We start from the raw sequence: 24,640 nt of genomic DNA, 5'->3' as shown, positions 1-24,640 counted from the left end.
CCCTCAAAACAGTTCAATTCGTCAGGGCATGGGCACTACAAGGTGACGAAAGCGTTCTAATTATTCTGGCCCATGTTGACTCCAATGCTTCCCACTGTTGTCTAGTTGGCTGGATGTCCTTTGGGTGGTGGACCATTATTGATACACACGCAAAACTGTTGAGCATGAAAAACCCAGTAGCTGCAATGCTTTTAACACACTCAAACCAGAGTGCCTGGCACCTACAACCATACCCTGTTCAAAGGCACTTAAATATTTTGTCTTGCCCATTCACCCTCTGAATGGCACACATACACAACTCATGTCTCAAGGCTTACAAATCCCCTCCTCTCCTTCATCTACACTTATTGAAGTGGATTTAACAGGTGTCATCAATAAGGGATCACAGTTTTTACCTGGTCAATCTGTCATGGAAGAGCATGTTCCTAATGTTTTGTACACTCACTGTATCTCTCTATTGTCCTGATCATGAGTGGTGTGTAGCAATGCCCAATGCATGTTGCCATGGTGACAGCCATGTGAGTGGAAGCTTGTCGTTTTGATATACTGCTGTCGGCGAAACGGCAGAGAAATCAATGCTGGGACATTGGCAGAGGCTGCAGGAAGCAAGAAGGGGGGAGTAGCGTTTTTTTGAATGCTACCCTCCAGTCTCCAGTGGCCATACGACTAGGCAAGGTAAAATGTATCTTCGTAGAATTGCAGTCATAGCATGTCATTTTGGTTGTAGTGATCTTCTTAATCATCTGTCTAGGTTACTGTGTGCATTTACTATGTATGAGCACTTGTGTATGTGTGTACGTGCTGAATTACGCTGGTCCTCTTTTTTTCCCACCCATTTGCCCCAGCCCTTTGCATTACTGGGTGTGTTTGGGCCGGCCCAGCTCTTCTCATGGTTTGTGTTGCAGTAATCAGGCGGGACTGTGAAATCATATGCTGAGTGTGCAGGTCTGCTACATTGCAATCAAGTACAGTCAAACCATCTCTCACTCTCCTCTGGACTACACTCTTTCACCATCTTCTCGGTTCTTATGTGTTCTCAAGTTACTGAAAGGTTTGCTGATCCTCAGAATCACTTTGACATTGAGGTCAATCAGTAATAATTTCTAATTTTGTTGTAACTCTTATTTTTTTCTTTCAGGTGATAGACACCCATGTTGACCATTAAGCTGAGGGGAGTTGAAGGAATAAGAACCAACCAAAGAAAAAGGGAGAAGACATTGTGTAGAGAGGAGAAAGGGACTCGACACAACTCAACATTACGGACTTGTGACTCATCATTTTAACCAGAGAAGAAGGACTGCCACACAAATGTGGACCTCCCAAAAAGTAGTAAAATAATTTCCCCTTTCCATATAGAAGACAACAGCAATAATATCTGTGATGTCTGAAAACAAAGACATAACGAGTCGCCACCTGCGGCACAAGCTGCAAAGCCTGGGACGACGGCTGGATGAGCTTGAGGAGGCCACCAACAAGCTCCAGAAGTCTGAAGATGAGCTGCTGGATCTGCAGGACAAGATCATCCAGGCAGAGGGCAGCAACTCCTCCATGCTGGGCGATGTAGAGGCGCTGCGCAAGCGGCTGCTGAGGATTGAAGGCAAAGATGAGGAGGTGTGCAAGGCGGAGGATCTCTGCCGCACAGTGAGGGAGAAACTGGAGGAGGAAGAGAGCTTGACCAAGGACCTAAAGTCTGAGATTGAGCGCCTGCAGAGGAGGATGGCTGAGCTGGAGAAGTTGGAAGAGGCCTTCGGCAAGAGCAAGTCAGACTGTAGCCAGCTGTGCCTCAATCTCAACGAAGAGAAGAACCTGACCCGGAAGCTCTCCTCTGAGCTTGAGTCCCTCAAGGCCCGTGTGATGGAAGTGGATGCATCAGAGGTAAGGCTGGACCGGGCTGAGAAGTTCCTGGCAGGGGAGCTGGAGCAGCTCAAGGGTCTCACTCAGACTTTTGTGAGTGAGAGGAAGAGGCTCCTGGAGAAGCAAAGGGAGGATGAGAAGCTTATACTAAAACTGACAGAAAAGCTGGATTGTCAGAACAGGATCGGCCGAGCAGATCCCAGCCGCACAGACTTGAGGGACCTCCGCATTGAAGATGACCTCTCATCTGGCCTGACTAGCAAGCTGGGGCGCAAGAAGAGCGTGGACTACCTGAAACTGGGTGGCGACGTTGGGCTAAGGAATAAGTCAGAAAACGAGAAGAACAGCCTTGATGGCCAGGAAGACAACAAAGTCAAGGAACTCACCCAGGAAGTTGAGAGGCTGAAGAACCGGCTGAAGCAACTGGAACTGGTGGAGGAGGATCTCAAGAACACAGAGTCAAAGAACGGAGAGCTGCAGGAGAAGTTCCAACAGGAGAGGTCCCGCAGCCGAGCCCTCAACGATCAGGTGGAGCAGCTTAGAATGCAGCTGTGCAGTGGCAGCAGTCATGGCAATGGAGGGCTTAGCAGTCCAGCAAAGGTCCTTGAGAATGGCAAGGCAGAGAATGAAGAGATCAATGTCCGGGGTGGGTTCAGGCAGGACAAGCCTAAGTACAGGAGTGCTGCAGCTGCAGAGCCAGCCGCCCCCAAGTACAAGAGCAGAGAGCTGTCCCCGCAGCACAAGAGGGAGACCAAGCTGAGGAGCAAAGAGCTGAGCAACTCTGAGGAAAGTTCTCCGAAGTCTGTCAGGAGGGCACTCAGTCCTTCACACAAGAGCAGGAGGACACCAAAGACTGGAGCCTTAACTGCCTCTGACAATGTAGTGAAAGAAATAGGGAGAAGGGTGGAGGACAAAACAACAAGGGGAGGAGCCCATACTCCTGTTAGCACGTCTTTGAGTGACAGCAAGAAGGTTTCGGTTCTTAATCGCTACCCTCCAGCAGCTAATGACCAGAAGCCATGGAAGACATCTCAGAAACCAAGTGAGAGTGAAAGCAAAAAGAGCCAAGTGGATAAGTTTTCTAGATTGAATGTTGGTTGTGACAGTGAGTCAAACAATTCTGTTGTGGTGCCTGAAAGCTCAAGCAAGAGCAACACAGTCTCCCCTCCTGAAAAGGATGCTTCTGCGTCTGACCTGGTGTCTGTGGACCTGGTTCAAGAGGCTCCTCCAGTGTCAGACCTCTCACAGGCCAATGGGTCGTACACTGCCTACAAGTCCCATGTGTCCCCGCTGGTCAGTGATCATGGCTCTGAGGGTCACTCTTCAGCCTCTGAGACTGAATCCACTGGGTCCAGGCCCTCAGAACCAGAGCCTATGTCCGAGGTGGCAGCACTGAGTAGCAGAACCTCCAACCCTCCGAAGTACTCTAGATACTCTCGCCTACAAGACTCCCAGTCAGAGGGTTCCTCCACCAGGAGCTCAATTGACGAGGAGCAGAACAGGCTGTTGATGGCAGAAGGAGGATCTCTGGAGCCCACTCACACCCCAGCAGGGATAGAGGTCCGCAGGGTCTGCAGCCCACGAGAGGCCCTGAGGTCAAAGGCAGTCATCAAGCCGGCCATTGTGGAGATTGATAGGAAGGAAGTTATGATATCCGGAGTCGGGGCAGAGTTCTTGACCTCCAATGGCAAGCCCAAAATCTCCACGAAACCCGTCCTGACCACCAACAAGATGACCAGCAGCATCACTATCTACCCCAACGATCCCAGCTCTTCCAGGACCAGCAGCCGCAGCAGCAGTGTATCCAGCGAGCCACCAGTCAAGGAACGCCACACGTCCACTAGCAACATTGTCATCGGGCCCAGTGAGCACAGGGGGAGCATCTCCATCCCCTATGAGATCTCCATTCCCAAGAGTAAGATCACCCTCCGGCCATCCATGGATGGCCCGGACGAAACAGATCAACCAGGGGTTTTAGGGATGGCCCGTGCGGAGACGCACCTACGCTCCCGAAGCAGCTTCAGCCTCCAGTCACCGGAGACCATCTCAGACTTCAACAACGACACAGAGTCAGGTTTCGAGAGCAGCAGTAGCAGCACTACCACCGTCACCAGCTGGAGGAGCCAACACCACAGCCACCACACCTCCCAGGACGACGGTCTCCCCGAGATGAGAAACCTGACTGTGCGGAGCACCTGGAGGAACAGGGGGGCGGCATCCGTGGACGAGCCTGGCCAGGGAGCCAGGCTGGACGGGGTGGGCTCTGAGGATGAGGTAGAGTCGGCCACCACGTGGAGGGCGTACCGCGCCACAACTGTCCTGGACAAGGAGGAGAAGGTTAATGCCACAGGGGCCTCTACATCACGGGCAGCCAAGCCGTCGCCAGCAGAGCTGTATATGCGCAGGATTAAGAACAGTGTGGTGACCACCAGGGACATTGCAGAGCCGGTGCGCCGGAGCAAGAGCTCTCTGTCACCCTCTGAGGGAGTTATGCAGAGGAGTATCCCCCACGAGCCTGTCAGTTCTCAGGAGCTCATGCCCCGGCAGACACAACCCATGGTGAGTTTAACTTCTGTACAAACTGTCTTTGAAAAGTATTAGCAGACCTTGTGGAGGCCCCACAATTTAGTATCAAACATGAGGAAATAATTCTGCTCAGTGTTTTTAGATTTCTGTCACTTCACTGATCTGACTCAAACAAAACACCATTTGTTTAATATCAGACTAAAAGGTGAACAGCAGATTGTTGCCAGCATTTGGCAAATAATACATACTCAGGATATTCAGTCTTTTGAAGAATGGAAAAAAGACTTCCTTCAAAATCAACAGAAGCTACTGTTCTTATACCATCTGCTTACAATAGTCCTTAAGCCTGTTGCATATCTGGTCATTGATTCTTGGCAAGGAAATGTACAGGGATACTGTATTTGGCTCTATTAATATGATAAAAATGTCCTTGAAGTGATGCTCAGTTTAAAGTAAATATTACAAATACTGAGCTATATTTATATGCTCAACATTTTTTCTAAGTGATATTCGAATAGTGAAATAATTCAATTGCTCAGAAAAAGATTTTGTTTTACAAGTAATGCATTTTTTTCCCCAAAAAAAATGTGGCACCCCTGTTTTCAATACCTTTCAATACTTCACCTTGCGAGGGAAAGGCACTGAGCTTTTTTCTAAAATGTTTTATGAGATTGGAGAACATGTTGGGAGGGATCTTAACCTCGTCCCCGGGATTGAATTGCAGGTGCATAGAGCCTAGTAACAGTTTGGGACTATTTGGAAATTAGGGGTGTGGATTTACCGAGTGACATGCTAATCAATTCAAATTCTGAGTGAATCAAACAAATCAGGCGTGACTCTAAATCAAGGCGGGAGAGGGTGGTCACTAGTTAACACATCCACAAAGTCATAAACCGTGTGTATTTCTACAATATCTCTTCTTAAAATCTGAATTTAAACCTAACCACACCTTATGCCTAACCTTCAAATTAAGACCAAAAAGCGTTTTGTTCTTCATTTTTTTTTACTTCGTGCCTCTGGAATCTGTGGAAAGCTGTGGGAACTGTGTAGGAGCAAAAATCGACAATCACCCTAACCATATTATTTTTGCAAAGCCAAATTGATTCAGAGTTCAGGCATATAAAGTTTATTTGTGAAAACTATTTCTAAGATGTGTACTTTCAGATTTTCCAAACTCACTTCCTTTTTTAAGTCACTTTCGCTGCTTTGCTTGCTTGTGCTTTGAAGTCCACAATGTAGGGGGAAGTTCTAAGGGGTTGAGCCTGATGGTGATGAACTGAGAGGTGAGCCAATTAAAATCGGTGGCTGTTTTCGACTATCCTGCCATTTTCATATAATACAACAAATGTTAACGCCTGGAGTTTGTGAAATGGCAGTGGCACTTGGATTGGACCCGGTGCTATGGTTAGATAACATGAAAATAGAGCTCTTTGGCCATGCACAGCAGTGGTGGGTTTGCCATCAAATAAAGATCCATAAGCAGAAAATAACCTCATAATAGGGATGGATGGGCATTTGAAATGATTTCGCTAATCGAATAATATATATACACTATCGGTCAAAAGTTTTAAACCCTTGAATGAGTAGGTGTTCTATCTTCACTTTTTACTCTTTTCTACATTGTAGAATAATAATGAAGACATCAAAACTATGAAATAACACATATGGAATCATGTAGTAACCAAAAAAGGGTTAAACAAATCAAAATATATTTTACATTTGAGCTTCTTCAAATAGCCACCCTTTCCCTTGATAACAGCTTTGCACACTCTTGCCATTCTCTCAACCAGCTCCATGAGGTAGTCACCTGGAATACATTTCAATTAAGAGGTGTGCCTTCTTAAAAGTTAATTGGTGGAATTTCTCTCCTTAATACGTTTGAGCCAATTAGTTGTGTTGTGACAAGGTAGGGGTGGTATACAGAAGGTGGCTCTATTTGGTAAAAGACCAAGTCCATATTATGGCAAGAACAGCTCAAATAAGCAAAGAGAAACGACAGCCCATCATTACTTTAAGACATGAAGGTCAGTCAATACGAAATAACTTGTTGAGTGCAGTCGCAAAAACCATCAAGCGCTATGATGAAATTGGCTCTCATGAGGACCACCACAGGAATGGAAGACCCAGAGTTACCTCTGCTGCAGAGGATAAGGTCATTAGAGTTACCAGCCTCAGAAATTGCAGCCCAAATAAATGCTTCAGAGTTAAAGTAACAGACACATCTCAACATCAACTGTTCAGAGGAGACTGTGTGGATCACGCCTTCATGATTGAATTGCTGCAAAAAAAACACAACTAAAGGACACCAATAAGAAGAAGAGACTTGCTTGGGCCAAGAAACACGAGCAAAGGACATTAGACCGGTGAAACTTTGTCCTTTGGTCTGGTGTTCAAATGTGTGATTTTTGGTTCCAACCGCCATGTCTTTGTGAGGTGCAGAGTAGGTGAACGGATGATCTCCGCATGTGTATTTCCCACCGTAAAATAGGGAGGAGGTGTTATGGTGTGGGGGTGCTTTGCTGGTGACACTGTCTGATTTATTTAGAATGCAAGGCACACTTAACCAGCATTGCTACCACATCATTCTGCAGCGATACGCCATCCCATCTGGTTTGGGCTTAGTGGGACTCTCATTTGTTTTTCAACTGGACAATGACCCAACACACCTCCAGGCTGTGTAAGGCCTATTTTACCAAGAAGGAGAGTGATTGAGTGCTGCATCAGATGACCTGGCCTCCACGATCCCCCGATCTCAACCCAATTGAGGTGGTTTGGGATGAGTTGGACCACAGAGTGACGGAAAAGCAGCCAACAGGTGCTCAGCATATGTGGGAACTCCTTCAAGACTGTTGGAAAAGCATACCAGGTGCAGCTGGTTTCTGAGAATCAAGCATGTACAAAGCTGTCATCAAGGCAAAGGGTGGCTATTTGAAGAATCTCAAATATAAAATATATTTTGATTTGTTAAACACTTTTTTTGGTTACTACATGATTCCATATGTGTTATTTCATAGTTTTGATGTCTTCACTATTATTCTACAATGTAGAAAATTGTAAAAAAATAAATAAAGAAAAACCCTTGAATGAGTAGGTGTTCTATAAATTTAGACGGGTAAAAAGACCAAGTAAAAGTTAGGATCAGCACGTGGTGGGTGTGTGTGTGTGTGTGTGTGTGTGTGTGATATATATTTTAGTGTTCCCTTTATTTTTTTGAGCAGTATATATATATATATATATATATATATATATATATATATATATATACATATACATACATACTGCTCAAAAAAATAAAGGGAACACTAAAATAACACATCCTAGATCTGAATGAAATAATCTCATTAAATACTTTTTTCTTTACATAGTTGAATGTGCTGACAACAAAATCACACAAAAATAATCAATGGAAATCCAATTTATCAACCCATGGAGGTCTGGATTTGGAGTCACACTCAAAATTAAAGTGGAAAACCACACTACAGGCTGATCCAACTTTGATGTAATGTCCTTAAAACAAGTGAAAATGAGGCTCAGTAGTGTGTGTGGCCTCCACGTGCCTGTATGACCTCCCTACAACGCCTGGGCATGCTCCTGATGAGGTGGCGGATGGTCTCCTGAGGGATCTCCTCCCAGACTTGGACTAAAGCATCCGCCAACTCCTGGACAGTCTGTGGTGCAACGTGGCGTTGGTGGATGGAGCGAGACATGATGTCCCAGATGTGCTCAATTGGATTCAGGTCTGGGGAACGGGCGGGCCAGTCCATAGCATCAATGCCTTCCTCTTGCAGGAACTGCTGACACACTCCAGCCACATGAGGTCTAGCATTGTCTTGCATTAGGAGGAACCCAGGGCCAACCACACCAGCATATGGTCTCACAAGGGGTCTGAGGATCTCATCTCGGTACCTAATGGCAGTCAGGCTACCTCTGGCGAGCACATGGAGGGCTGTGCGGCCCCCCAAAGAAATGCCACCCCACACCATGACTGACCCACCGCCAAACCGGTCATGCTGGAGGATGTTGCAGGCAGCAGAACGTTCTCCACGGCGTCTCCAGACTCTGTCACGTCTGTCACATGTGCTCAGTGTGAACCTGCTTTCATCTGTGAAGAGCACAGGGCGCCAGTGGCGAATTTGCCAATCTTGGTGTTCTCTGGCAAATGCCAAACGTCCTGCACGGTGTTGGGCTGTAAGCACAACCCCCACCTGTTGACGTCGGGCCCTCATACCACCCTCATGGAGTCTGTTTCTGACCGTTTGAGCAGACACATGCACATTTGTGGCCTGCTGGAGGTGATTTTGCAGGGCTCTGGCATTGCTCCTCCTGCTCCTCCTTGCACAAAGGCGGAGGTAGTGGTCCTGCTGCTGGGTTGTTGCCCTCCTACGGCCTCCTCCACGTCTCCTGATGTACTGGCCTGTTTAAAAAAAAGTTTTCTGGTGAGTGCTTTGCATTGATCTTTGTCTTGTGTTGTGGACCCTCCATTGGTGCGTGTCTGTAGACTAATTAAGCAATAAGGCCCAAGGATGCGTGGTAGGTATATGACCAATATACCACGGCTCGGGTTGCAGCGTGCCTGGACACAGCCCTTAGCCGTGGTATATTTGCCATATATCACAAACCCCTGAGGTGCCCTATTGCTATTATAAACTGGTTACCAATGTAATTCGAGCAGTAAAATTAAATGTTTTGTCATACGCGTGGTATACGGTGATACACCACGGCTGTCAGCCAATCAGCATTCGGGGCTCGACCCACCCACTTTGTAATCGCTATTTCAATAGCATACCGTTGTCAGGGCTGACCCAAGGGTTAAATGGCCTATAATAGTAAAATGCCTTTTCATGTAAAACGCAACGCATTACTGATGAGACAAAATTACCTTTGAAAATAAAACAATCACTTTGCGCATCCTCAGAACTCTAGGTTACATTTACAGTCCGCGACTGTAAACAATGTAGGCTACTGTCAAAGCCACGTGACGTCTGAAGCAGCAGTATCTCAATGCGCCGTACATAAATACAATATTCTAAAGTTTGTTTTATTAAATTAAGCATTTCAAATGTCATGGTATATCCTTGTGTGTACCATGGACAATTCAATTTAGACCAGTCTTTTTCATGGTTAAAATGGGCCTTTTTAAGGTCTGGTCGGATATGGGCATTTCCATCTAAAAGGACCCATAAGCGCCAACGTGAAGTTCATAGAAGCATGTGCATTTTGGGTGCCAACTAATATCAACAGTTATATTTGGAGCAATTTTTGGCCTTCTGTAAGTTTAAGAAACATTTCCTTGAGCCTTGTAATTCCGTTACGAAAAACCCACATATCTTTAAGATATTTTTTAATTTCTCTCCCTCATCAGGAATGAGGATAATAAAAGTTCACAGAAGTCAGAAATAAAGGTAGACCTACCAATTACTTAGAGTTTTTACTGATATCAAGTTTGTTTCTGAATTAAGTGACTAAAACTCATTCTGTTTCCAAATCGGTAATGGAATTACCGAAAAATCAGTAATGGAATTACTGCAATTGAATTGGCTACAATGGGAAATCATAGTAGTCACTAACCGCTACTGTCCTACCTTCCACTGGCATACTGTTATGTTCAACTCCTCATTTTTTTTCTCTCTTTCTTGTGAAAACAGTCTGGGCCCGGTTTCACGATAGCGATGGAATTTAGGCTTACGAGTGTTTTTAACAATGCATTTTTCCTACAACGGCCAAAGATATTTCCTTAAACACCACGCAGAGAGAGTGGTCGCTAAGTGTGTCGATACTAATAGGATCAAAAGAATGGATCAGCTTTCTCCGTTCAAATCTTTCCTTTAACATTCAAATTATTTCACAATACTGATGATGGATCAGCACGTACAGGATATTACCACCTAAGGCTGCAAATATTGTGGTGGCTTATTCTAATGCTTACCCAATAAAAATACACTAAATCACTGATTTGGCACATAATTGCACACATTAGGCTGCACATGAAATACAAAACATTAGGACCACCTTCATAATATTGAGTTGAACCCCCTTTTGCCTTCAGAACAGCCTAAGTTCGTCGGGGCATGGACTCTAAAAGGTGTCGGAAGCGTTCCACAAGGATGCTGGCCCATGTTGACGCCAAAGCTTTCCGTAGTTGTCAAGTTGTCTGAATGTCCTTTGGGTGGTGGACCATTCTTGATGCACACAGGAAACTGTTGAGCGTGAAAAACCCAGCAGGGTGCGTGCTCAGCCCCCTCCTGTACTCCTTGTTTACCCATGACTGCGCGGCCACCCACTCCAACTCAATCATCAAGTTTGCAGACGACACAACAGTGGCAGGCCTGATTACCAACAACGACCAGACCACCTACAGAGAGGAGGTGAGGGCCCAGGGGTAGTGGTGTCAGGAAAATAACTTCTCCCTCAACGTCAACAAAACGAAGGAGCTGATTGTGGACTTCGGGATACAGCAGAGGGCGCACGAGAAGGTGAAAAGCTTCAAGTTCTTCGACGTACACATCACTGACTATCTGAAATGGTCCACCCACACAGACCGTGTGGTGAAGGCGCAACAGCGCCTCTTCATCCTCAGGAGGCTGAAGAAATTCTGCTTGGCCTCCCTAAAACCCTCAATCTTTTACAGATGCACCATTGAGAGCATCCTGTCAGACTGTATCTACGCCTGGTACAGCAACTACACTGTCTGTAACCGCAAGGCTTCCCAGAGGGTGGTGCGGTCAGCCCAGCGCATCACCAGGAGCACACTGCCTGCCCTTCAGGACATCTACAGTACCCGATGTCAAAGGAAGGCCAAGGAGATCATCAAGGACCTCAGCCACCCGAGCCACAGCCTGTTCACCCCGCTATCATCCAGAAGGCGAGGTCAGTACAGGTGCATCAAAGCCAGGACCGAGAGACTGAAAACGGCTTCTATCTCAAGGCCATCAGACTGTTAAATAGCCATCACTAGCCGGCCTCCACCCAGTACCTTGCCCTGAACTTAGTCACTGGCACTAGCTGGCTACCACCCAGTTACTCATCCCTGCACCTTAGAGGCTGCTGCCCTATGTACATAGACATGGAACACTGGTCACTTTGTTAATGTAACACTGGTTACTTTAATAATGTTTACATACTGTTTTACCTATTTATTATGTACAGTATATACATATTTATACTCCGGATTCCGACATTGCACGTCCAAATATTTCTATATTTCTTAATTCCATTCTTTTACTTTTAGATTTGTATGTGTTGTTTGGTATTACTGCACTGTTGGAGCTAAACCCGCAATAACATCTGCTAAATCTGTATGCGACCAATAAAATGTTATTTGGAATGCTAACCGGAGCCTGCATTTCAGCATGTTTCCGAGTTTCCTAGTCTTTTCAGGTTTTCACTCTCAAAATCACACTATAATTTTTTTTTTTAATATGCTTTGCAAAAACAAATTTCCACCTGATTGATAGGCTACAAATTACATGATACTATTCTGCCAGGTAGGGCTACTTTGGAGTCAACATATAAATGGGATGTTTTTGGGGGAAAGCCTTAGAATTGACGGCATGTGCACTGGCTACACAACACACATGGGCACACACAAACAGGCGTAAAGTTGCAGGATATATGACTCACTGATGCATTCTTTTCATGAGTTTTGAGAAATGAGTACAATTTATTTCAGCTCCAGAGTAGTGCAGCGGTCTAAGGCACTGCATCTCAGTGCAAGAGGCATCACTACAGTCCATGGTTCGAATCCATGCTGTATCACATCCGGCCGTGATTGGGAGTAGAGGTCGACCGACTAATCAGAATGGCCAATTAATTAGGGCCGATTTTCAAGTTTTCATAACAATCGGTAATTGGCATTTATGGACATCGATTATGGCCGATTACATTGCACTCCACGAGGAGACTGCGTGGCAGGCCGACTACCTGTTATGCGAGTGCAGCAAGGAGCCAAGGTAAAATTCTAGCTAGCATTAAACTTATCTTATAAAAAACAAGCAATCTTAACTACATATGGTTGATATTACTAGTTTATCTAGCTTGTCCTGCGTTGCATATAATCTATGCGGTGCCTATTAATTTATCATCGAATTACAGCCTACTTCGCCAAACGGGGGATGATTTAACAAGCGCATTCGTGAAAAAAGCACTGTCGTTGCACCTAACCATAAACATCAATGCCTTTATTAAAATCAATACACAAGTATATATTTTTAAACCTGCATATTTAGTTAATATTGCCTGCTAGCATGAATTTCTTTTAACTAGGGAAATTGTCACTTCTATTGCGTTCTGTGCAAGTAGAGTCAGGGTATATGCAGCAGTTTGGGCTGCCTGGCTCATTGCGAACTGTGTGAAGACCATTTCTTCCTAACAAAGACGTTAATTAATTTGCCAGAATTGTACATAATTATGACATAACATTGAAGGTTGTGCAATGTAACAGCAATATTTAGACTTATGGATGCCACCTGTTCAATAAAATACGGAACGGTTCCGTATTTCACTGAAAGAATAAACGTTTTGTTTTCGAAATGATAGTTTCCGGATTTGACCATATTAATGAACTAAGGCTCGTATTTCTGTGTGTTATTATATTATAATTAAGTCTGATTTGATAGAGCAGTCTGACTGAGCAGTGGTAGGCAGCAGCAGGCTCGTAAGCATTCATTCAAACAGCACTTTCCTGTATTTGCCAGCAGCTCTTCGCTGTGCTTCAAGTATTGCGCTGTTTATGACTTCAAGCCTATCAACTCCCGAGATTAGGCTGGCAATACTATAGTGCCTATAAGAAAATCCAATAGTCAAAGGTATATGAAATACAAATGGTATAGAGAGAAATAGTCCTATAATTTCTACACCCTAAATCTTCTTACCTGGGAATATTGAAGACTCATGTTAGAAGGAACCACCAGCTTTCATATGTTCTCATGTTCTGAGCAAGGAAATTAAACGTTCGTTTTTTTACATTGCAAATATTGCATTTTTACTTCTCCGACACTTTGTTTTTGCATTATTTAAACCAAATTGAACATGTTTCATTATTTATTTGAGACTAAATTGATTTTATTGATGTATTATATTAAGTTAAAATAAAAGTATTCATCAGTGTTGTTGTAATTGTCATTATTACAAATATATATATCAAAATTGGACGATTTTAATCGGTATCGGCTTTTTTGGTCCTCCGATAATCGGTATCGGTGTTGAAAAATCATAATTGGTCGACCTCTAATTGGGAGTCCCATAGGGCGGCGCACAATTTTGCCCAGTGTCGTCCGGGTTTGGTCGGTGTAGGCCGTCATTGTAAATAAGAATTTGTTCTTAACTGACTTGCCTAGTTAAATAAAGGTTAAATAAATATATATATTTTTTAAATACTCTATTGCAGTCATTTGTCTGTGAGCTGCTCCATGGGACAACCAGTTGTTTGAGCTGCGCATGCTTGCTGCCCGACCGATAGTTCTGCTCAAACTAGTCTGTATGCGCCACACACATGGGGAATTGTACAGTATGTTGATAGGCCACTGCTGTTATGATTGACCCTTTTCTCCTCCCTTCTCTCAATCAGGCCCAGCTGTCGTTTTTGTCTCTGGAGTGCCTCTGCTAAGGATTTCTGAGATTTTCACTGTAAAAAATTATTATTATTTTTTAAAAGGGCTAAATCTTAGTGGCTCCCTTTTCACCTCATTTAACACCTGATTTACTTAACAAAAGGCACATCTCAATAGGTATCCTCATGACATGGCACAAGTGGGGTGGTGGGACTTTTTTCTCTCTTTTGTTCTCTATTGCTCCGCTATTTTTCCTCTAGCAAAGGTGAAGGCCAATTATTCATTGAATGTCCTACTCCTTGAAGTTTGCAGTTGTCTAAAAAAACATGTAAAATAGTTTTCCTTTAGTGTGTGTACTTCACTGTATTTATAATTGGGATATAGCTTTTCAACAGGAAACGTTAACAAAATCACTGGAGGACATCTTTAAGCTAACAAAGGGGTATGGCACACACCCCCTCAATTAGAGCACTGTGTGTACCTACTTTGCTATTTGGAAAATATAGTCCAGAAAACACCAACTCTAGCTTTCTGGTGTGTCCACTTTGCATGAGTGTTCAGACACTATTTTTCACTGACGCTGGGCCTAAAACTTCAAGCTTAGCATAGCAGTTCTCTGAGCCTGATTCCTGGTGCTGAAGTCAGCACAAAGAGAAAAGGGTGGGACAAAAAAGAGAGGGAGGATGAAAATGAAAAGACCTCAACAGGGAGGAATTTTTTTTATTTTTATTTTTTTAAACCTCAAGGATTTTTTCCCCCCTTGCTTGTATTTTTTGTGCCAGAAGCTTACCAACTGTGACCTGCCAGCCGGTGTGCTATTCCTTACATAATTGAAGATGGGCATTGTTCAAAGGCACACCTCCATGTAGCTGGCCTCCATTTGACACCATTTCCCACAATGTATTGCAGACAACTGGTGTCCGATATTTAGCTGCTTATTAAGCATGGCATGTAGTCTGCTCAATTATGTCTGAGAGAAGGCTGACTATCTGACACCGTTCACTTTTATTAAAACAGACACGAGAGACAAGCTTGTTCGCATTTACTGGTTGAAAGTGAGTCAATCTGATATGTACTGGCACGCACGCAGATACGCATGCATTCAATATAAATAAAATGTCAATTCACATAGTTATAATGCTTTCTAGAAATGTGTTTTATTTAGGGTTTTTTTAGCCCATAGATGTTGTTATTTTTTTTGTCACTCAAATATCACATGAAAACCCCTGCTCTAGCCAAAAGGACCTCATTATTCCTCTCCCTCTCTTATCCATAGCCACTTGCAGTGGGGAGGCACAGCTAAAGGTTATACAGGGCCTCAAATAGATAAGGTGAAAATGACAACTGCCCCCCCCCCATGCCCCCTCACCCCTATCATCCATCAGCCGTGTGTATATGTATCTTTCATGGCGCATATCTTATGAAGGGGAAACAACAAGCTTATTGATAAAGCGGTCATTGGAATGGTCTGTCCGGGCTGTTTTGTGTCTGCTTCATAGCTCATACTAGCTCGAGTTATGCCTGCTTAGTGCTTGTATTAAAGAAGCATGACTAGATCTATGGGTCATCACACAACAGTGATGCTTGTTGCGGTTGTAGCCTCTGAACTGTACATTTCTGGGTCCAGCTAATTATGAGGGGTCCGGTCAGGGGTCGAGGGGGTCAGGGCTCCCTCTTTAACAAAGCTGCAGATGTGTCATTGTCTAGTCTGCTGATTGGCCGATGAGGCTCTGTTTGATACTGTGCAACTCAACTCACCCAGCTCCTCTCGCAGTCAAAACAAACACAGGGCTCCGATGCTAAGGTCACCAGCCCTCCACCAACCTTTTCATCTCCCGCCGAGCGAGACATTAAATAAATAACATGCCGGCAACACGGCCCTTAGATCTGTAATTGCTGTCACACTCTGCTTTATAATGCCCCCTATAGCCCCTCGTTAGCCGTCAGTAGGGGGGGAGGCTGATGACATCACATTTGACCATCAAACCAACTCCTTGAATGCCCTGCACCTTGAAGTTTGCGGTTGTCTAAAAAAAGCCACTATGTTGCTAAAAACCCTTTTTTTTTTTTTACCCTTTTAGCGTGTGTACTTTACTGTGTTTATACTTGGGATATCCCCTTTATAACAGGAAAAGTTCAAGAATCGGTAGGAGACGCCTTTAATGAAATCATCCTAACACCCCCCCCCCCCCCCCCCCCAGAGGCCCTTTCAGCGTCCCGTACCTCTATGGGCTCTCTGCCCTCACCTGTACCTGAATGAGTCCCATTCATTTAACAGAGAGAGAGCGAGCCATCAGGGTCATTAACTCAAGTCAATTCCAGCACGTAAACTTAATCTTATCCCCTCAATCCATCCTCTTTCCCATTACTCACATTAGCCCTCGCTGATAGGATGAGCTCTTTCCATGCAACCGACTTGTTCCTGAAGTGCAAAACCAGCTGTGTGCTGCTGATGAACTACCTAATTTGTTGTGATTTCTTTTTTGTGCTCCAATCACTCATTGTTGCCTCTGCACCCTCCCAAAGGGAATATTATTATAAATCAACAGTGCTTGTTTCCAAAATGCCTCTCTCTGTTAACTTCACCAAAGGCAGTCGTCCTCTATTATTCCAGTTGTGCAGTTAGTATTCGTTAGAAAGGGGCTTGAGGCATCATTGTAGTGTTTTTACAGTTACAATGAGCCATTGATTGGGTGAAGGGCAATAGGATGGACAGTAATTGCGGTGTCAACTGTCATGGAGATGTGCATCTGAATGTTAGGATATAGAAGGGAATTATAGTTGACCATCAAAACCACCATGGACATCTCTCTCATTTTGTCTATGCTAGGGCTGTCCCCGACTAAAAATATATATTGGTCGACCGAGAGTCGTCTTTTTTCTTTTGACCAATCGATTGGTCTAAATGTTTTAAGTATTTTTCCAAATATAGACAATACCCTGTGTTTGAATAAAATCAACTACATATGCACTGAGATGTCTGATGCTTTAAGCACACTATTTGATTAAATAATGAATTACTGTTTGGAACAGTGTAAACAACTAAATAAATTATAAGTAATACCAGTTTGTTCTGACAAAAAATGTGTAAAGCCTTTATTACAGTACAGCAAAGATTAAAAACAGCAGAATCTGTGAAATTCCTTTATCTGACATTTTCCGTTGCATGAGGCTTGGTGCTCACGGAATCAGTAGGCTATTAAACAATCACTTAAACAGACAACAGATGCAAGATCTGTCTTATTTCTGTAGATATATTTGGATGATTTTATAAAGCCAGGCACATTTAACAGTTAGGTTATTGATTATAGACCTAATTAAGTTGGTTTCCTCTCCTAAATTTTCTTAGCCACGTAGGCTAAAGCGAGGGTTGTTTCCTCATCTCTGATGCTGCTGCCGCCGCCGCTTTGTTCTCAATCCCAATATGCTGGCTAACTTTGCTATTATGCACATAGCAACATAGTGCCAATTCTACGGAGCACTGAAGATTATGATTCCGGAGCGCGGACAGCGACCGTATCCAAAGCGGGAGAAAACACATTTGTTTTAAAATAATATTAGATGTATTAGTGTTGCACAATTATTTTTACTGAAATTGTATATGGTTATATTATGTATAATATGTCTTAGAGGGATGGACTGTGCCATCCCCGTGGCCTGGATTAGTCCACTGAGACAGGCGCGAATCAGACCGGTGTCTCGTGCACCTGGTGTCTTGCGACTGCTCGACTAAAGAAATCTCGGTCGACCAACAGTCTATCGACCAAACAATTGACTAAATAGAGTCAGCCCTAGTCTATACACAGCTCTGCTGTCCCAGGGTGACGTTTCATCTATAAGGTTGGCTATATCAATGAGTGTTTGACAACAATGCACAGTAGCTCTGCCTATCATGAGGCCTCTTTCTCTGATCATTGACCAGCCATAGTTTTTGCGTCCATTTTTCGATCAGTTGTTTTTATAGAAATTGAAGTTGATCCAGACGTTTTAACCTCTGCCTGTTATGACCTCTCAGGCTAACCCCACATAATCAATAGCCACTGAAGAGAAGACCCAGCAATTGGTGTCCTTCAGTACAGAGGGTGACTATCTGTCAGTAGATGGCTATTTATCTCATATGATTTGTTTGACCCCTCATCATAGAGATCCTAGGGGACATCTCTTATTCCATTGAAAGGTCACAGTCGTGACAGCATTATAGCATCAGATTATAAGGGTCTCTGTGTGGTTTGTATGGCCAGTGGGAAAATGGCGACTGACTGCATATAGCCTCACTAACTCTCCATTCTCACCTCCAAGTACAGCACAGAACGTCAGTGTTGTTTTTTGCAGCCCACTGTAAAACTAAGAAACCTCAGATGGTATGTGAATGGGCTGTGAACTTATGGTTGGCTGTGTACCATAGCTTGATCTGTCTGATTTGCGATACGAAAACATCCTTTGTGTGAGTCAGTCAAACTCAGTGGCAACAAGATGAAATGCGTGGCCCATGCTGTCATTCTGGTTGGTTTTTGCCCGACTTGACCTAAAAAAAGCCTGGAAAAACAATCTGCGCTGGAGTTAAACTTGGACGATTCCACGGAGGAGAGCTGGTAGGTGGTTAAAACATCAGAGGAGATCCCAATGGCCTGTAAGAAAAGTGATTGAGAAATGGGTTCCACAAGGTATGTTAGAGCTATTAAAGTCTTCCCTGGACAAAGACCTCAAAACATAAATTTTAATAAGCGGATTGAATTAAGGCTTCTCTGAAATGTATTACCTTGGGTGTAATGAGCATTGTCTGCTTGGAGACCAGCTTTGGCACACTTCGCTTCTAACATGGAACGTAAGTGATGTGCTTCTGAAACGCAACCAAAATTAGACAGCTTTCATGTCAAAGCAATGGCTTGTTTTGCAAGGCATGTAATGCATGTAACACTCCATTTGTGTTGTCCTCGAGGTAAACTGTGTAGTTGGCCATGATTCTGTGCTGTAATATAAGCCAAAACGTTTTCATGACTTCTGCCTGAAGGGGTGTTTTCAGAACTGAGTGATTTTCTGAGGCTTTGTCAAAAGTCTATTGTCTTAAATCTCAATAAATACACCCCACCCAAACTTTTTCACTTTATCTCAAAACAAAAAGTGGGGCCAGATTTGATGTCTAGTTTTTTTTTAGTTACAAAAAAAATGATCAGCCCCCAATCATAAGGTATTTGAGTGAAGCGGGAACAAAGCAGGTTTGTGATGAGGGCTTCAGCACTTGGCGTTCCCAGTACATTTCCTCTGCTCATGTGGCAGATCAAATTGCCTAACCAACATTTATAACGTTCCGACATTCCACAAGCAGAAATATTTTCTGAAATTAAGATTTAGTTATGGGAAAATGTCCATAGTAGCTTCTGGGGTTTTTGCACTCATTGCTTATTTAAGCCACTCAGTTGAAAGACTTAAATAACCTATATTTGTTGGCCCATCCAACCCAGAACCTTTTTAATAAACTTTTTTTCTAGAATAAGGAGTCATCTCCGCTATCCACAGGAAAATGTCAAGAGTTGCAGCTTCAATGGCTCAGAAAATAATCCTGTGGTTTGGTGTTGAAAACAATTCCCCAAAAAAGAACATGACTATTGTACATTTGGTGTTCATGAAGCATAATTTACATATGGTTTACACTCAAAATGCAGTATAACCCAACTCTTCAGCGGTAATGCTGTAGTCAATGCAGAATGTGCTCTGGTCATTTCTTCCCTTTGGAATGAATAGAACAGGAAGTTGCCATCTTGGATCTGCCTTGCCCGTTTGGCAGCCCCTCGCATTGTAACAGGCTTCTTGTCTGCCTGCCCGTCATCCCCAGGAGACGCAGAGCGGCCATTAAGAGCAATTAGCAACGTTCTGCTGCGGTAGGCAGGATGGGATTCCAGCGGCCTGTCATTAATTACAGTACTACAGCCTTTTTAAAACTGAAATCATAGGCCTTTGCTTTCAGACGTTTACTAACTGCACTGTCATCTCTCACTTTCCTAGAACAAGGTCATTGAGGTTGCGTGAAGGTATGCAAGCAAGTTTTATAGGGTGCTCATTTGCTAGTCGAGACCCATATAAATTATAAATTCCTCACTGGGGTGTCTTGTTTTTGGTCTAAGGTTTTTTTTCTCCCTCTGTTTTGAGGCAAAATCCACAGTCGCAGCGGCTTGCCAAGATTTCACTTCTTCTCACAGACCGTTGAGTTAATGACCTATAAGTGTTTGTTGTTTCTGTTTCACTGTGACTAGGCTGCCGACAACACTAACCCCAGCTCTTGGTCACGGAGGACGAGGCCGGCCCCGGGTGACCTGGGTACCTACGAGAGGGAGAGAGTGAGGAGCTCCAGGCCTGACCTAGGGGCCAGCAGAGGAACGGGAACCACGGCTTCCAGACCAGAGCTGTGGTCCAGTAGGGGTCAGGCTGGCCATGCGGAGAGGATGACCGGGCGTGGCAATCAACCACGGAGCAACCGTCAGACCGACAACTAAACCGGCCAACCATCTTAGTAGCTCCGCTTCATAATGTCCAGGTAGGATATTACATTTGACATTTTTATCATTTATCCAGAGCGACTTACAGTTGGATGTCAGAGGAGCCTGCTTTCTGGCCTAGCATTGTTAATTAACAAGAGTATCTTTCATTTCTGATATAGTTTCTGATAAAGTGTATACAGGTTGATACTGTGTAGTGTTATCACCTGACGATAACATGAAAGATTATCTTCTCATCTCACTGAAACTGTGTAATAGCCATGACTATTACAACTACTGTATTTTTATGGTGGGAATCTTTTTAGAACTCCGTCAGAGGATAAAAATGTGACTCCAGACTGAGCCACTAGTGACTGCTTGACTGCACTTTGCCGCCCAGCCCTCTCTTAGTATACGACTTGTGCACTCTTTTTTTTTTCCAGAGCTCTCCATGCCCCCAAACTGCCTGGAGCCCCTCAACAAGGAGAAATGTACTGTATCAAGCATATCTAAATCCCCGAGCAACAGCAGTCACAGCCATACAGAAGAATAAACAACTCTCAAGTCCCTGTCCAGCACCTACCTACCCATGCTTCTCTGAGTGCAAAAACAAGATGGCCACCCTCTGAAACCTTCAACCACACTCTTCCATTTGCACAGACACAACATCAGTTTTATTATAATGTGCCCATATACAGTATCGCTCTGGTGTGGACCTCACCACCAGTGAATGTATCCTCTTCCGCATCTTCTCCTGCCAGATGTATTATAATGTATTCCTCAGACTCGACAAGGGAGAGATGATCACTTGGGTGGCTGGGCCTAGAGGTGTGTGTGTGTGTGTGTGGGGGGTGGGGGGGGGCGAGAGAGACACAGGAAGGATTTGTTGTCTTTCGGAGTGGACCGTTACAAGACCTCACTTTGGAACTTCCCAGCGGAGCTCCCAAGCCGCACAAAGGATGTACCCATGTGACCAGAAACGGGGAGCGAATTACTTGGATTAAAAATAAATCTACTCTGATCTTTGACTTATTCAAACTTAATTTAGTGAGCGCTTAGACCATGCATTTGCTTTATATCGACAACTAGAGAACGACCAATATGGGTTTAAGGGCCTATACCGATACTGATTTTTGGAGGTCAAGGAGGCCGACGGCCAATATTTTATGCCGATAATGAATATAATTCAATTTAAGGATTTTGATAAATTTTCCCAGAGACAGCCACAAATCAATTATATAATCATACAATCAATTTTACTTTTTTTTAACAATCTATCTACATAACATAATGGTAATCATTGATTTGAATGCTTAATCTCTTGATAAACTGGGTAAATCAAGATGGCATAGGCTTGCCTACTCACAATACAGGTGAATTCATACCCAATAAGACTGCATGCATTCAGCTTTTGAGCTCATTTGGGCTCATTTCAATGATCTATGGGTCTACAGATGACAATCTGGTTCCCTTCCATTTGGGACCATGTTAGCCTCAGGGTTGGGGAGTAACTGATTACATGTACTTTTGAAAAACTTGATTACTTTTAAATTCAGAAATTATGTTTGTGGGAAAAACATACATTGTGATACCTTTCTGTTTTTTCAATGACATTCAATGAATCATTGAAAAAAGATGCAAGTGTTAAGTTTATTCCATCTGAGGGAGTCTGACCAGAAGTCAGAAACCACTATGATGACACACCAAATGTGTTTGATGGATCCTTTTTGTCTTCTTCGAATGCCTCTTAATAGGAAAGTAATCCAAAAGTAACTGAAAGTAATCATATTATGTTACTGATTACAATTTTGGACAGGCAACTAACGTATTCCATTTAGAAAGTAGTCTACCAAACCCTGTTAGGCCTAGTGATCAACAAAATGTTAATAGAAGTAGCCTATTGTCTTCTTTTATAAAGACGCGGGCCGTCTCTTTTTAAAGGTGCTACACATAGGATTTTTCTGAATTGTTGCATTGTAATTACAGAATGTTCATAATATAGTGGAATGATAATGTTTCACAGTATTACTTATCCGCCAGTGTTGTGATTGGCTGTGATATTCGCCTAGTGATTTCTCCCGCCAGAGCTGCATCTGTTGTCAAAATGGGAAAGCTGTTTTGACTTTGTGGCTGTGTTATCTAGTGGAAAAGGGGTCGAGCAGACAATGTAGAAATGGCTCCGTCATTTACTGGTTGTTCTAATTCTACACTGTTCGCTCAATTTCAGTTTGTGAGAAAACATGCACTTAACAGTGTAGGGCAGTGGTCACCAACCTTTTTCTGAGTCGAGATCACTTTGAGTCAAAATGCAAGCCGAGATCTACCGCTCTTTTTTTTTTATTTTTTAACATGACTTAAAAAAACTTAAGCCTATGCAACATTAACCAATTAAAAACGGGTTATGTAGCAATGAGGTTTGTGCAGTAGGCTATAGGCCCAATACATTATCACTGCATATTGACTATGCTTGAATTGCCGTGCCAATGTTCTCATTTTGAAATTATAGGTATATGATCCCACTGGTAATCGATCATTTGTCGTATTACTTGAGAGGCTGAGTGAGCATACTTTTTTTTTTTTTTTACTGGACTGATTGCCTGCATCTATTGGTCAGTCTGAGGAGGGAGCGAGCAGCGGTGAGGTTGACCCTCACCCGACTCACCGTCCCTTCGCTCTCCCTCCCTCTGCTGTGAAAATGGGACACGGTCTTCCATCTGATGGCGAAACTCAAGTCGCACTGCATTATTTCTGCTTCGTGCACTGTTTCATGTTACTCCTATGACCAGAGAAAGTGAAATATTCCTTGATATTAAAACAAGCCACTAACAAGCCACTAATAATAACAACGCAAGCTTTGCTATACTCATTTATTGCAGCAGCAGTGCTGGTTGCAGCGTGAGTGGAAGTAGGGAGAATGTGCATTTTATGGCTTATAAAAGGGTTGAACAGAGTGTTGACAGTGCTGAATAGCAACTTAAACAGGAAGTTACTCATAAAAACAAACTCTTTGGTGTATTTGTTGAGTCTCTCTAGTCATGGTTTTAAATGTTTTTTTGAAATCTCACAGTATCAACTTTGCTTCTTTTTACACTCTATTGCTCGAGGAAACAGTGCAGTGATCTATCTGATTGGACTTCGGTAGGCCTATAGGTGCACTTGAATTGCTTTCTGGGCCTGCCAGGTAGGTCGGCGTTCTACTTTCAAGACACATGAAGTGGTTCAAAATGGGATAAATTTGCCTTCCTATCGCTAGGGCTGCTGAATCAGGTAAACTCACCGTCAACAGCGAGAAACCAAGAAAAAAATAAAAATAGTAACGCGAGGCTTTATCGTTGGGTTTTTTACAGAAATATTTGGTGATTGACTAGAAATGCTTGGAGATCAACCAGTCGCTCGCAATCGACCGGTTGGTGACCACTGGTGTAGGGAATCATTGTACCATCTAAATCGCTGTGAAATATCTTTTCAAAAACAAAAAATATATTTTTTTACCAGCTGTTTGACGCTGGTGGACGAAAACCAAAAGTAAAAGGCGTGAGAAGTAAAGTGTGAGCCTCTGCCTTGTTACGGGGAAATGGGATGCTGGGGATGGGGGAGATTTTGTTTTGAATGCAGCCTAGTGCTGTTACAATTCACCTAGCTTTTCCACATGGGAGAAATTCGAGGTGTAGCACCTTTTTTAAGAGAAAATACACCACTCAGGACTTATGTAGCCAGGCAGTTTGAGAGAAGAAACCACTGGCCACTCGTGTAGTCATTTAGCAGTGAATTATTAACACCAATTTTTGGTGACAATCAGCTTTGAAATTAGCATGTTTTGCTTTATGGTAGCTACCACAAAGTTCTAGGGTAGTGAGCTGACGTTAGAAAAGTTGTCTTTATGAACACTAGCTATTGGTATGTTGCTTTGTAAAGTGCTGCAGTCTGTATGGACATTGTTTTGCCTAACAGTAAATTAACACTTTAAACATTTCTACATTCCATGTGGCATTATTCAAGTGTGCTAAATGTATATGCAGCATGAGTGGGTAGCTAGCAAGCATCCCAGAGGTTCCTTGAGGACAGGCTAACTAGCAATGAGCGGTGCCGGCTTGCAGGAGTTTCACACGAGAGGCAAGTGCGCTCAGGCTTTAAAGGGGAAATCGGCTGCGCCGATAGAATAGGAAAGACCAATATCGGCTCAAAATATTGTTCCGACCGAGTATTGGTCGTTCTCTACCGACAACCATAGCATTTTTG

General features: G+C 43.5%; 1 protein-coding gene across 3 annotated transcripts in view; it reads left to right on the top strand.

The window, feature by feature from the left end:
* Positions 1–24,373, top strand: part of LOC115162574 (leucine zipper protein 1) — an 87,827-nt gene extending 63,454 nt beyond the window's left edge. For 2 of the 3 annotated variants that reach the window (XM_029714014.1, XM_029714013.1), the window contains exons 3-5: positions 1,139–4,413; positions 20,180–20,460; positions 20,845–24,373. In XM_029714014.1, the coding sequence (XP_029569874.1) occupies positions 1,381–4,413; positions 20,180–20,419 (3,273 nt within the window). In that variant the 5' untranslated portion in view covers positions 1,139–1,380 and the 3' untranslated portion in view covers positions 20,420–20,460; positions 20,845–24,373. Of the gene's footprint in view, positions 1–1,138; positions 4,414–19,931; positions 19,958–20,179; positions 20,461–20,844 lie in introns of those variants that run through there. The other variant, XM_029714015.1, reaches the window with a different exon arrangement.
* Positions 24,374–24,640: the final 267 nt, after the last annotated feature.

This window comes from Salmo trutta, chromosome 25 (assembly GCF_901001165.1).
Source record: "Salmo trutta chromosome 25, fSalTru1.1, whole genome shotgun sequence".
NCBI lineage: Eukaryota > Metazoa > Chordata > Actinopteri > Salmoniformes > Salmonidae > Salmo > Salmo trutta.
The sequence above is the reverse complement of the archived record's forward strand: the minus strand, read 5'-3'. Positions and strand labels throughout refer to the sequence as shown.